Source organism: Trematomus bernacchii, unplaced genomic scaffold, assembly GCF_902827165.1.
Source record: "Trematomus bernacchii unplaced genomic scaffold, fTreBer1.1, whole genome shotgun sequence".
NCBI lineage: Eukaryota > Metazoa > Chordata > Actinopteri > Perciformes > Nototheniidae > Trematomus > Trematomus bernacchii.
This window is the reverse complement of record NW_022987705.1, coordinates 1,300,341-1,313,935: the sequence shown is the minus strand read 5'-3', so window position 1 is coordinate 1,313,935 and position 13,595 is coordinate 1,300,341. Positions and strand designations below refer to the sequence as shown.

At 41.0% G+C, this 13,595-nt stretch overlaps 1 protein-coding gene across 1 annotated transcript; it reads left to right on the top strand.

Annotated features, from left to right (window-relative positions):
- Nucleotides 1-1,294: 1,294 nt before the first annotated feature.
- slc43a2b (solute carrier family 43 member 2b) lies at nucleotides 1,295-12,345 on the top strand. Its single transcript, XM_034139914.1, is given in 15 exon segments — nucleotides 1,295-1,340; nucleotides 2,301-2,598; nucleotides 4,374-4,668; nucleotides 4,809-4,864; nucleotides 4,990-5,066; nucleotides 6,963-7,028; nucleotides 7,030-7,056; nucleotides 7,286-7,419; nucleotides 7,920-8,110; nucleotides 8,203-8,346; nucleotides 9,172-9,304; nucleotides 9,908-10,040; nucleotides 10,486-10,559; nucleotides 10,736-10,859; nucleotides 10,942-12,345. Coding segments are annotated over 14 exon segments (1,776 nt in total). The 5' UTR covers nucleotides 1,295-1,340; nucleotides 2,301-2,438; the 3' UTR covers nucleotides 11,104-12,345.
- The last annotated feature ends 1,250 nt before the right edge of the window (nucleotides 12,346-13,595 follow it).

Genomic DNA, 13,595 nt, shown 5'->3' with positions numbered 1-13,595 from the left:
TTGATCACTGTAACAGCACAATTGACCTTATCAGTGTTTCTTCAGATTGGGTCTCTGTTGCTCACTCAGTGAATTATTTGAATATTGATTACAGTTTCAGAGCACTGCAAGTTACAATGGAAAAGAAGATGAAGAAGAAGACCTTTATTAATCTCCGAGGGGGAAATTCAGTTAATTAAAACAGGTTTAATCAACAGGTTTTGACTGATGATACGATCCCCACTTAAACATGATTTATCTACTTTCTTCCAGACCTAAAAACAGGTAAAAGTGGTTAAAATTGTCTAAGAGAGGGCACAAATGAAAAATAGAAAATTAAAAACTGAAGGTCATTATAACATAAAAGCACATGTGAATTATTTCGACTTAAAAGGACATTCAACAGGCATTTTGTTAATCATGCAAATCTGGGTTAATGTCAATGCAGCAACAATGATTTAATCTGAAAGATTTTGAGAAACGATTGCAAAACGTGTATTTTATAATTAATGAATTAATGTCGAGTCACGTTTAACTGTATAGCTTGGTCTTTAGCATGTAAGATGTGGTTAGGTGTTAAGTGTTTTCCTTGCCCAATATTACTTCCTCTTATTTTTTCTTTTCTCAAAGATATGTCTTTTTTTTAATAAAGCAACAAAGATACCAGAAGATATTCGTCTTTTAAGAGGCAGGAATTCTGAGAATTCTGCCTTTTTAAAGTTTTTTTCCAATCAAATCGATTTTGCTCTGTGGTAAACAAACTAAATTCTTCCTCGAATTCCTCATTGTTGTTGTTTTTATGCAACAGACTTCAACCTCAGCAGATCATGTCCCGGTTAAAACCACACATAACACAGTAAACAAACACCAGTAAACATTTACACAACGACTAAAACTGTTCCTGTCTCCTCTCCATCAATAGCAGCCATTGATCCGGACAACTGTTGATAGCTAGCAGTGACGCATCCTCCCCTATCTGCAAAATCAATTATGTTTTTCAAGCGGACTTTGGCTTGATTAATCCTTTCCAGTTAAAGTGTTTTCGGACCTCCAATTGCACAATGAATTTGATAAAACGTTTTTTTTGAAGTCTTTCATTCATATTAATAACATTTTTTGATGAACTATTAGGAAAAATTCATCAAGGGCACATCAACTGACCTCCATTCAAGATCTTATTTTTACAGTAACATCAGAGCTTACAATGCTGTTGAGTGCTGGTTGGCTGAGGTGCAGACATCAGTCAGCCAACGGCCAATAGGGGGCGCCATGTGAGGATTGCCTGGGTATATAAATGTTGCTTTTCAAAGATAACCAGAGAGCAACAGGCGGTTTGGAGCTGGAGGGTGCTGCCTGGAGAGGTAAGGAAGTTTGTGATTTGCCTAGACATGTTACCTGTGATTCACTTAATCATTGCATTGTAGAAAACTGTTATTGAATTTAATAAGACACCAATATTCTGAAACAAGCTATCCATTATTATATATTGTGTACTCTTGCTGATCTGTATTCTTTTAAATCAGCAGCCAACTTTTTTATTTCTTAATGGTGTAGCAGATTGTGAGTGTGTGAGAGAGAGAGAGAGAGAGAGAGAGAGAGAGAGAGAGAGAGAGAGAGAGAGAGAGAGAGAGAGAGAGAGAGAGAGAGAGAGATAGCTAGAGAGAGAGAGAGAGAGAGAGAGAGGAGAGAGAGGATGAGAGCGGAGGGATGAGGGAGGGAGAGGGTTTAGGTTTGAGCTGATTTGTTTATTGTTTGTCTGGCTGCTCTTTTATGTGTTGGATGCACCACAGTAATTGCAGAGCAGAGTTGCGGTTGGATGGGCCTGAGAGGACATGTTAGGGGTTTTTGTAGAGAGAAGGGGCCATGGGGCGAGGGCTCAGGGAGCGAGACCCATTTTTCTTTTCAAGTCCAGTTTGGACCAGTTTGTCTTTTTTTCCAGCTAACAACTGAATCTCTGTAATGCAACAGTGGATGCTTCTTAAGTTGTGAGTGCCTATAATGTGATGTAAGCCCTTTGTTCATGCAGCAGAGTGATGTAATGATCTTTGTACTAGCAGAGGAGTTAATCATTCACCAGCCATTGTTACTATTAGTTCATTTTGTAACAGTTACATTTGCTCTCCCCTGTGTCTGATGACATATTAATCATAAAGTTAAGAAACAGATATCACAGGTTCATTTTCTCTTCATTTCAGATGTGTGCAACCAGTATCATATCATGTTAGCTTTAGAGGCTTTTATCATTTGAGCTTATAAAAACGTTCCTGTTGTTAAGTTACAAGCAACAGTAAAACCTCCCCCTTCCTCTCTTCTCTTCACAGATAAGTGATCAGTGATTGTTCATCCTGAGCGTCAGACCGGGCTGTTCCTTCCTCTGTGGTGGTGGACTCTCGCAACTCCACATTGCTTTCCTCTGGTTCCTCTTTTCTCTCGGCCTGTGATCTCTCTCAACTGCCACCATGAATCTGTCCCTGGCCACGGCGTTCGCCAGGCGCTGGTGGATGGCAGTGACGGCCATCATTGAGAATCTGCTCTTCTCTGCCGTGCTGTTGGGATGGGGATCACTCCTCATCATGCTGAAGTCAGAGGGTTTCTACTCTTACCTTTGCAACGAGGAAGGTGAGTCACAGGCCGCTTGCATTCCTCTCTCTTAACAAGTAACATTGTCACATTTCTTATCTGTCATTTGTTCCATCATGTGCCTTGATAGTAAAGGAAACCCTCATTTGTAAAGGCAAATAGTCTTGAGCATCTGCCTACATGAGTTTAAAGTGCAGAGCTTGCATGTGTCCTGTCTTTCTTTATGGAAGACAATGAGCTGTTAAATGTGGATTGCCAGTGAGGGCTGCCCTTACAGTCATTCAGTGTCATCACCAGTACTAAGAGCAAAAGAGTGAGCAAGGTTTTATTCAAGATAGGTAACTTAATAGACTGCCTTTTGGCTTCTTCTATTCTCTTTAAAGAATAAGTGTTTATCTGAAAGGGGCCCAGGCTGCTTTTTGAGGCCTCAGGAGACTAAACCTGATCAGTTCAATTAAAAAGAGAGCAGGAATGCAGGTTGGAAAAGTGTCCCAAAGTGAAAGAGAAAATTCAAGACACAGCAGATGAGAGGAATCTGATAAACGAACGAATGACGGACGGCATCGGCTGTCCTTTTGCCCTCACGTCTTCTCTTTTTCTTCTTATTCCTCTCTTTGAGCAAAGTCATGCAGCTGCTTTGTGTTTTGAAGTACAAAGGCCACACAATGCACACAATGGCCCCAGTCAGGTCTTGTAGAAGAGAGTAAGCAAAACGGGAATGTGAGAGAGGAATTAGGCCACACTTATCCTTTGGACCTGGATTTCTACAGTAGGAGAATGTTTGTACAACTTGTCTGGCATTGTCTTCCAATTCAACTTAATCTGCAAGTGATGCAACTTGCTCTTGCTTGAACTTGAGACCCAATCAGTGTCTCTAGTAGCTCAAAATTCGACCATAAACCTTCAATAACTCACAGCTAATTCGAGTCACGTTTACAGGCTATTAAAATGTAGTGTAGTGAGTGATGATTGAGCTTCCTGGCTCGTGCCACAGACGTCTTATCTTGTTCTGATGACATAACAGGGAGAGGACCGCAGCACCAGCTCAGCGCTTTTCAAGCATGTGACATGTGATAGAGGGACAGATTTTATGACCGGTAATATGGAAGCCTAAAGTCCACTGATAAAGAGCACGGAGGGAAGTGAAGACTGATAGAAAAGTGATGAACAGTAAAAAACTAGACCACTGGGGGGGTTGGCAGTAAGAAATATGGTTGAAAGATAATGATGACGAAGCATACATGAGGCATTGCGCACATGCAGCAGAGAACAATGAGTTATGGTTAAAAGTTGACGATGTTAAGTCAACAAAAAGAGGAAATAAAGTCAATTTGCAAGTCAGCAAGCATCAGCAAGTCTTAGTTTCTGAAATAGACGTGACACTCAGTTAGGAAGCACGTCAGGGTGTTTCACACAGGGATGTCATGCATATACATCCCTCATGTGACAACAAAGATGTCTACTGGCTGAAAGGTGCAAGGGATTATAATCCAGGCAGAATTGCTGCTTCCCTTTCTACCTCACATGGACTTCTCCTGGACTGTTGTACCTTTATCTCCTGGCAGGTTCTGACGATAATGTGTTTATTGCCACTGCTAGCGTATCACCTTTTGTCCCTTGCATTCCAACGTACTAATTAGTCTAAATAGCATGATTAATGAACTTCTCTCAAACGTTATGGGTGGCTTTTTTGAGAATAAGTGAGTAGGTGTAAATAAAACGTGCAATTTTCCACTTCAATACCCGCCCTGCTCTTTTTTTCTCCAACGTGTATTTTACCATTCGTTCTTTACCTATTTTCATTCTGTTCACAGGCAACAGTTCGATCTCCAATCTGTCCCTACCCCTTGCCACTTCGGCACCCGATGACTATGCTGACTACTTTGAGACTGAGGCTGGTGTGGTTGGTCTGGGAGACGGGGTGGAGATGAGGCCCCTGGTGCCTATGGATGGGCCCCTGAAAATGAACGGCTGGCTGATTTGTAAAGAACAGGATGAGATGCTGAACCTGGCGTTCACAGTGGGCTCCTTCCTGCTCTCGGCCATCACCCTGCCCCTGGGGATCGTCATGGATAAATACGGGCCTCGCAATCTCAGACTGCTGGGCAGGTAAGAAAGGAGAGCGGAAACTATGCAAACTAACCACGATGTTCTTTCTTTTTGACAGTAATTATGTGAACACAGGTTAATTAACTTCGGTTTTCTGGTAATTTGACTTAATGCTGTGACTTTTCTTTATTTATTTTCAGCATGTGTTTCGCATTCTCCTGTCTACTCATTGCTTATGGATCCTACAATCCAAATGGTAAGTCGGCCGGAAGAGTACTCGGGCTGATGTGTATTTTCCTTCACTGTATTTGAAACAATGAACAGTAGTTTGGATGTTGAGAAAGTCACTCATGAGCTAACATATGTGTCATTCATTTGCAGAACTGTCGGTCCTTATCTTCATTGCCCTGACTTTCAATGGCTTTGGGGGCATGTGTATGACCTTCACCTCTCTCACAGTAAGTGTATACATGTTGTGTGTGTCTTGTAATCCTCCTGATGCAGAGTCTTTGCATCTGCCGCAAAACGTTGGTCCAGATATGTATTTTTGTATAACTTTAGCCTTGATGTTAGTGCTCTGTTATACTAGTTTGCTCCCTGTTTTCTCATCCTGTCTTCTCCCCCTGTCCCCCCCCCTCATGTCTTGCATTCTGTTTTGTTTTTGTACACTGCAAGCTGTGTTCCTAGCAGAAGGAGAGGGGATTTATTGGAGCGAGAGGGAGTAACTCAATCATTTCATTATCACTTTCCAATGCATCCATTCGTGTGCCTTAACAAGAACATCATCGAAACTGTTGAGGATGTGCAACGCTCTTCACTTCACTTCACAGAAAAACAACTGATGCTCTTCATGATTCCCGGGAACAAACAACCCCTCAACATTCCTTTGCCTTGTCCCCATTGTTGTTCTTCATCTTCCTGTCCCCTCCTCTTGTCATCAGCTCAGCCTTACAGTGACTAACATGGGAGTCCTGTGCTGTACCATGGTAATAAGAGGGGCTCTTATCCAGTAAATCTCCCAATAAATGCCCCTTTTCTATACCACCACAGGCTGTAACTGTGATGTACATCTCCTATGTGGTATTTGTTGCATCATACTAAAGCCCCATTAGGCCTAAATGTCAGTGATGTAATAAAACCATCATTTAGGGCTTTGTTGCTCCCACAGTCTGTACATTAAACCACATTCCCCCCCCGCCAACTCCCATTACCGTCTCCTTCACAACCTGATCATGTATATAGTGAAAGTCTTAGTGTTGGGTTAATCATTAGACACTATGCTGTTCCTTGAGTGCTTGATCATGACTGCACCTCAGACCTACAGGCATTTATTCTCAGCTGTTAGGTCATAATCAGCTGGCTCCCTGCCAATGTCAGATGTCAGGTCACCTTTCCCATGTATGTGTTCCCAGCAGCTGCTAATGAAACTGGTATCTCTAACAATCGTTTTTTTCTCAGAACTCCTTGAGATATTGCTGGGAAATATAAACTGGGTGCTTCAATGTGCATGCTTAATACCTAATTTAGCACACACACACAGCACATACCTTTTGCTTAGCTTCCCCAGTCTTGTAATTGGATGTGCTTGTTGTTGTTCAGTCTCTTGAAAACCGAACAGCCTGTGGAGGCCTTTGTGTTTGGATGTTTTTCCACCCACTGTCTCCTCCGTGCTCAAACGGGAGCATAGCGTGTAAAAGACAGAGAAAATGTCACCTCACCTCAGTCACCCCTTCTGTCTCGATAGCGCTGTGTTTGTGTCGTGTGTTTGACAGCTGTGTGTGTAATGTGATGCTGTTTCATGTTGTTTTTACGTAGGCTTCATGTCACTTTGTTGTGTTTTACTTCCTTTGATGTCTGCTTGCTAATTGGTTCCCGCTGTCCTCTCTGCGCCAGTGTCTGTAGGCGCCATCCTCATAGTGTCCCCATTCTGTCCCTGGTCTCAGTGCAGTCACTCTGCAGCTGAGACCACTGCGTTCATGGCCTAGCAGATGGCCTAACCTTTATACCTACATACACAATGGAATAAACATAATCTGCTTGCAAATTACTCCAAGAACTTGAAACACCAGTGTGAATCATTTAGGGGGATTTATCGGAAATGGAATATCCTAATCACCGGAAACTAAGAGAGTGTTTTAATGAGCTTGGAATGGGCACTTCTTGCCTACATAATGTGAAGGTCCTTGTCACGTAGACCGCCATATTGTACCGCTGTCTTTTTTCTAAAGTAGCCCAGAATGGACAAACACTGTCTCTATAGAAGGCCAATCTGCAACCACGGCTAAAAGCTCTTTAATTCTAGAGTATAGTATAAACAGGTTGTAATGATGTCTCTTTTCCTCTCCTCCCTCTAGCTTCCTAACATGTTAGGGGACCTCCGTTCCACCTTCATCGCCCTGATGATTGGCTCCTATGCCTCCCTCCGCTGTCACCTTCCCTGGTGTCAAGGTAACAAAGATAACCATTTGTCGTAAAGATTTTGTTTTTCCATACGGCTTCCCTTACTATATGCAACATTCTGCTTTTTACATTAGCTGTCCTCACTCTTGAATGCACTGTGCAACTATATGTTACAAATGTAGTGGATTGAGCAGCCTAAGCACTCCTTTGATTGGATTGCAGTTTCTGTTGCCTCATCTGTTTCTTCTATTGATTGGTCATGCCTTTATGTTCACAGGTTATCTACGACCTCGGCATACCCTTCATCACTATCCTGGTGGTGTGGGCTGCCTGTGCTGGACTGGTCTTCTTGAACTGCTTCATGAACTGGCCACTGGAGCCGTTCCCATCACCAGAGGACATGGACTACAAGTAAGTACCACAGATCAAATTTACTGTAGAAAGTCGACAACATAAACGTTCCCTTAAAAACAAGAACATTTGGAAAAATGTGTCACCAATTGTACTGTGTGTAGGTGCCATCTATGGTAACATTATGCATTGAACTTAAACATTGACAAGTCTCTATTTGTTTAAGTATAACAAAAATAGTCGGACATAAGTAACAGCAGGCTAAAATATGGAGTTCTCGACATCATTGACACTGTTTGACAAATAATGATGTAAGATGTGCAGTGTAATGCTGCCAGGTTCAAGTCTGCTGATGATGAACTCCTGTGTAAATCCTTATAAATTAAAATGAGACCTTGTTCAGCATAAAACGTTTCCAGTTGAGTGATTCATGCATGTCACCATTTTCTCTTTATGATATTAACTTTTTTCTTTCCTTTTCCTCCATTTCCTACTCGACTCTCCTCTGTCCTCTTCTCTCATCTTATTCCTCTTCATCCCCTTCTCCTCTGCTTTCTCAGTGTGAAGATTTAAGTTCAGCTGCTGGGCTTCGACCATAAAATCACAGGGAAGCAGTTCTACAAACAGGTGACCACCGTGGGCCGGCGTCTCAGCGTGAGCAACAGCATCAAGCAGAAGGAAATGGCCATAACTGACGGAAACAAGCTCTGCCTCTCTACCACGGACCTGGAACTGCACAGCGAAGTCGAGTGTAAGAGTTCAGAAATCAACGCCCCTTGTTTTGTGTATTTCACTCTATTGCGTATCGTTAACATCTGTGGTGTTTCTGTTTCTCCTCTTCAGCCCAGTCCTTCTTGAAAACCATCAGCAGCACGATGTTCATGCTCAGTCTGGTGACCATGTGTGTCACTCAGCTCCGTCTCTTGTTCTACATGGGAGCCATGAACAGCGTCCTGGAGTCACTCAGTGATGGAGACCTCAACACAGGTATGTGGCTCTGCTTATGGTTTGAGTATCTCTCTATGTCTTTGTGTTTCGAAGTACTAGAAAACGTTTTTGTTTGATTTTTCTTTATCTTGAATTATGTTTTTTCTTTGCCTTATGACATATGCTATATGGTTTGTATTTCTGCCATAAATGCATCTGGACTTCAATGGTTTTATTTGTATTTTCAGTTGAAAGAATGGAAGTCGGTAAGACTAAAAGCGTATCAGTAGATTAGCAGATTGTTACTAATAAACTGACTATAATTAGAACTTAACCTCTAGAATTGTGTAGGTTTGCATCACAATAATACATCCACTACCATACTCTCTTGCTTTTCTCATACAGTAGCTAGTTTGTTTTTTCATTTGACCTTGCCTGTTGCCCATGTCAATAACCCAGTCCTTCAGCTGTCATTCAGCTTAATCTGAAAACTATCATTTGTTCTACTCATTAACTAGCTTTCCCCTAAGCAACAGCAAAAAACATTCATCCATGATTGTACGCAGTTCACATGACTCGTTTTCATTTATCATTACTCCCCTGGCTATAAATCCCTCATAATGGCATCATATTGACTTTCATGAAGCTGTTTCTCCATATCCACTGGTGTTTCACTTCATATGGCTCCAGTCCTATGACTAATGATTAACTGTACAATCATAGTGATTAACCAAGTAGAAACAAGGTCCTGAAGACATCATAAACTAGTCATATTTCAACCATTCCCTCTGATAACACCCACTTTCGTTTTTTTTCTGATTTTTTGTTATCATTTGTTGCACTTTTTTTTTAAACCTTTTTGTCCTCATTCTTACCCTCTCTCAGTGAGTCTGTACTCCTCCATCTTCGGCATTATGCAGCTGCTTTGCCTGATGACCACTCCTGTGATTGGTCAGATTATGGACTGGAAGCTAAAGGAGTGCGATGAAGGAAAGGACGAAAAGGAGCCCTGCAGCAAGTGAGTCACTTGTTCCTGAACTCTCTCCATGTATCAAATCAAAACAAATCAAAGTTTATTTATAAAGCACATTTAAAAGCGATTTTTGGTCGGGCCAAAGTGCTGTACATGTAATAAATACTACAATTACATAAAAACACATTACTACAATCACAATAAAAGACAATAAATTACAAGAGATATATAACAAACACAGGGAAAAGTCAGGAGTCGTGCTCCGCTCTGACTAGAAGGCCAGGGAGAAGAAGTGTGTCTTAAGAGTAGATTTAAAAACCCCTAGGGTCTGGGCCGACCTCACATGGAGGGGCAGAGTGTTCCAGAGCCTGGGGCCAGCTGCTGCGAAGGCTCGGTGCCCTCTGGTTTTAAGCCTGGTCTTGGGCACTACCAGCAGCAGCTGGTCAGCAGACCTTAAAGCTCTGGCTGGGGTGTAGCGCTGGAGGACTTCAGCTATATAGGCCGGAGCCAGCCCATTTAGTGCTTTAAAAATGAGTATGTATAGGTCCAGAAACTGCTCCAGAAACTGCTCCATGAACCACAAAATGAACCCTGTATCACGCCTAATTTTCTGATCTCTCTTTTGTTCTTTCTCATTTCGACCATTAGCGGGGAGAAGACGAAAAAGCGCAGAGACAAAAAGACACAGAAGGTGACCAATGCCCTGCGAGCTTTCGTCCTCACAAACGTCCTTCTAGTAGGGTTTGGGATCACCAGTCTGATACCCAATCTCCCCGTGCAGGTGAGTGATCCACTTTGGTCAAAGTCAACTTTATTGTCTTCAGTTTGTGTGTACAGACAGAGAGATCAAAATACCGTTTCCCACAATGCCGAATACGAAAAACTGTCAGAGAAACACCAAATCCAAATGGGCTTCAGACTTGCTAGCAAACATTTAGAAATATTAGTATTTGTATATTTGAAGTGTTATAATTCAGTTTAGTATTTTGTGAATGTAACAGCGAATGGGAAACAAGTCCTAACATCTTTTTTAGCTTAGCATGTACTTCAATTCTGTTACCTTTGAACCAGTCCTACATGTTTCCTGTCTTTATGCTAAGCTAAGCTACCTGTCTGTAGCCTCTCCTCTCCCTCTCAAATGCAAAGGGTTGAACTATTCCTTAAAGACCCTCCTCAACCTTTTTACTGAAAGATAATAAATATTGATCCATTTATTCTTTCCTCAGATTGTCTCATTCGTTTTACACACTGTGGTGAGAGGATTCATTCACTCTGCTGTTGGTGGCCTCTATGCTGCTGTGTAAGTCTCATAATACACACACACACACACACAGACACACACACACACACACACACACACACACACACACAACACAGACACACACAAAACACAAATTCATCATCATCACTTTTTTTTCTGTATACGGATGTAGCTTTAAACTAAAAAACAAAATGTCCTCGCTTCTGTCTCTGCAGGTACCCCTCCTCTCAGTTTGGCAGTCTAACGGGTATGCAGTCCCTGGTCAGTGCTGTGTTTTCTTTACTGCAGCAACCCCTGTTTCTGTGGATGATGGGACCCCTGGAGGGAGACCCCTTCTGGGTATGAATGGACACACAAACACACTCTCAGACTCTCACAAATGAAACCTTCAGGCATGGCTAATTCTGATTTTGTCCCACAGGTCAACATTGGACTCCTTGTTATCAGCATGCTGGGCTTCTTGCTGCCTCTCTACCTGATGTGGTACAGACGGACGCTCCACAAAGAGCAGCTGCAGAGAGAGGACAACGCCAAGATCTACTTAAGGATCAACGGCAGCGACATACCTGAGGCCTACGTCTAGAGAAAAGCAAAGGACAGCAGATGATTTTTACTGAGAAACATTTGCAGCCCAGTAATATGTGCATACATTCACATGCAAAATCTTAACTTCTAGAATATAAAATGTCAACCAATTGCACATTCTACAACAAGTACACATACAAACAGACTGACAAATCTGTTGTTCCCATGAAGATAAAGAGATGCTGCAGTCGTCAAACTAACAATTCAGTTGGACAGTCGCTTTGGAGAACAGTGAAACGTGGAGGGAAAAAAGAAAAAACAAGAGGAAAGACTGTGAAAGGAAAGAGGCATAAGCCCTCTGTATTCCCCCCAATCCTCTGACTTTTATTTTGATTCCCTCTTCTCTGAGCGGCACATTAGTGAAGCTCTGTTCCACATAACAGAGTTTTTTTTAAGCTCCTGAATATCCCCCTGTGACACTAACAAGACAGCTTGTTGTCACCATTATTTGTGAGTGATTCCAATTTTATATATGTTGACTTTAAATCATCCTGATTGTAAATTCCATAACCTGTCTTTTCATCAGCTGGATTTTTTGAGAGATGGTGTGAGATAAGTGTGGACTAAATGACATCAATAAGCGACAACATGGAGAGGTTGATGTTTCTCGGGCGAATACAAAAGAGACTCATCATTAATGCATCTAATTATAGTAAAACACTACTGTAGCTTAGAGTATACTTGAGAATAGGAGGAATGTCAGTATTTTATGGGCTGTATTCTGTAAGAAGGACTTTAAACAAACTGCGGTATGTTTTGATAAACGCAAAATGTTATTGTATGTTTAGAGTTTTATTGCCTGCTTTATTTCGTTTTCTTTTTCTAAGTTAAGTTTACCAGGATGCCTTTTAAATAAACTTCCATGTAAAAGAGACGAACATTTTTACACATATCAGTAAAAATAGTTTTCCATTTCTCCATTAGGTTTACCATTCAGATGCCTTATCTTGAGTCAGTATTTCTACCTACTTTTCAGCACTTTATACCCTGTTAACCTCTTTAAATTCCACACACATCATCTCATTTCAGCACTTCTCTCATAGTCCCTCTTCACATGTGTATTTATTTCATTTTACATTCATTTTTCCACAATACATCGCATCATGTATTTAAAATGTCACTATGTCCCATTCAGTGTTGTTCGCATAGAGCTAGATTATGTAGAGATGTTTGTTTTGCAGGTGTTCCTGTTTTAAAATGGAAAAGCTGTGGGGGTTAATAAAGATGATTTGATATCTATTCCCTTTTGTTCTATTTTTTTCATTGCTAACCATACAAAGCTGTTTCTGTGATATTCTTAACGGGTCACAGAAAAAGCTATTAACAAAGTAATCTAGGGCCTGGGGCGATTTGTTTGTTTTTAAATCTACAGGACCATTTTTATGCATGATTGTTTTTCTGCTTCTAAAACTACACCTTGCACAATATTCTAAACAATGCCAACTGTCATAAATCAGGTTGCAACTTGTTATTATAACAAATTAAAGGGGACCTATCATGCAAAATGCACTTTTTCATGTCTCTTCTACATGTGTCCCCTCTGTGTAAAGAGATTCTGAAAGTTTCAGGAACAAAGATTCTCTCTCTTTTTGTCCTGATCCATTTATATAAAAACCTGTCTGAATCAGATTTTGGCCACTTTATGATGTCATAACGTTTTTTTGGCTTGTGTAACCATTAGCCAATCACCAACCAAGGTAACCCCCCCACCACCTTATCACCTGAATCTCCTCCTGAGCACCATGGTGTTCTTTTTAACCAAATCTCTCTCAGAGGGGCGTGGGGGTGGCTCCTTATTTTCATCTAAAGTAACAGACAGAGAATCAGCACTTTGGAAACAGGGCTGAAACAGAGGGGATTATGGGATGCTGCAATGATCTGTTTGGTATTTGGAGCCAAACACTTCAGAGACATTTGTATATATCTGAGACCTATTATATATTGATAACAAATTGTATAATAGGAGACCTTTAAGCTTTTGATTTGAAATTTAGAGACACTTTTAGATTTTTAAAATGATCAATTTGTGCCTGTATTTGAAGGCCGAGTTTATAGGACATTTTTGAAAAAAGCGTCAAGAAAAAAATAATTGCAGTTTATAGGTTTTCCTGCTACGAACCAGCAGAGGCCAGTATTGGCAGTGTGAGCCTCCACTAATGAATAAATAAACATTTTTGCCTTATTTTTAGGCCTTATTTACTTTTAAAACAGAATTGTTTTTTCAACTTTTGATAAACAAAAAGCAGTATTGTAGTCACACTGACATATACATTAAAATAATTATCCACACATGTAAACCACACCTGTAGAAATATAGACAATGATGTTGTCTTGAGACTCATTTATGCTATCAACACATTCCTGCATAATTCCACCATTTCATTATACATATGTTAAAGCTTATCCGAAATCCCCCACATATAAAAATCCTAATTTGCTTGAACCTCAGTGATTAAGGACAGGGTGTCTCCTGCCTCCATGTCCCCCAGG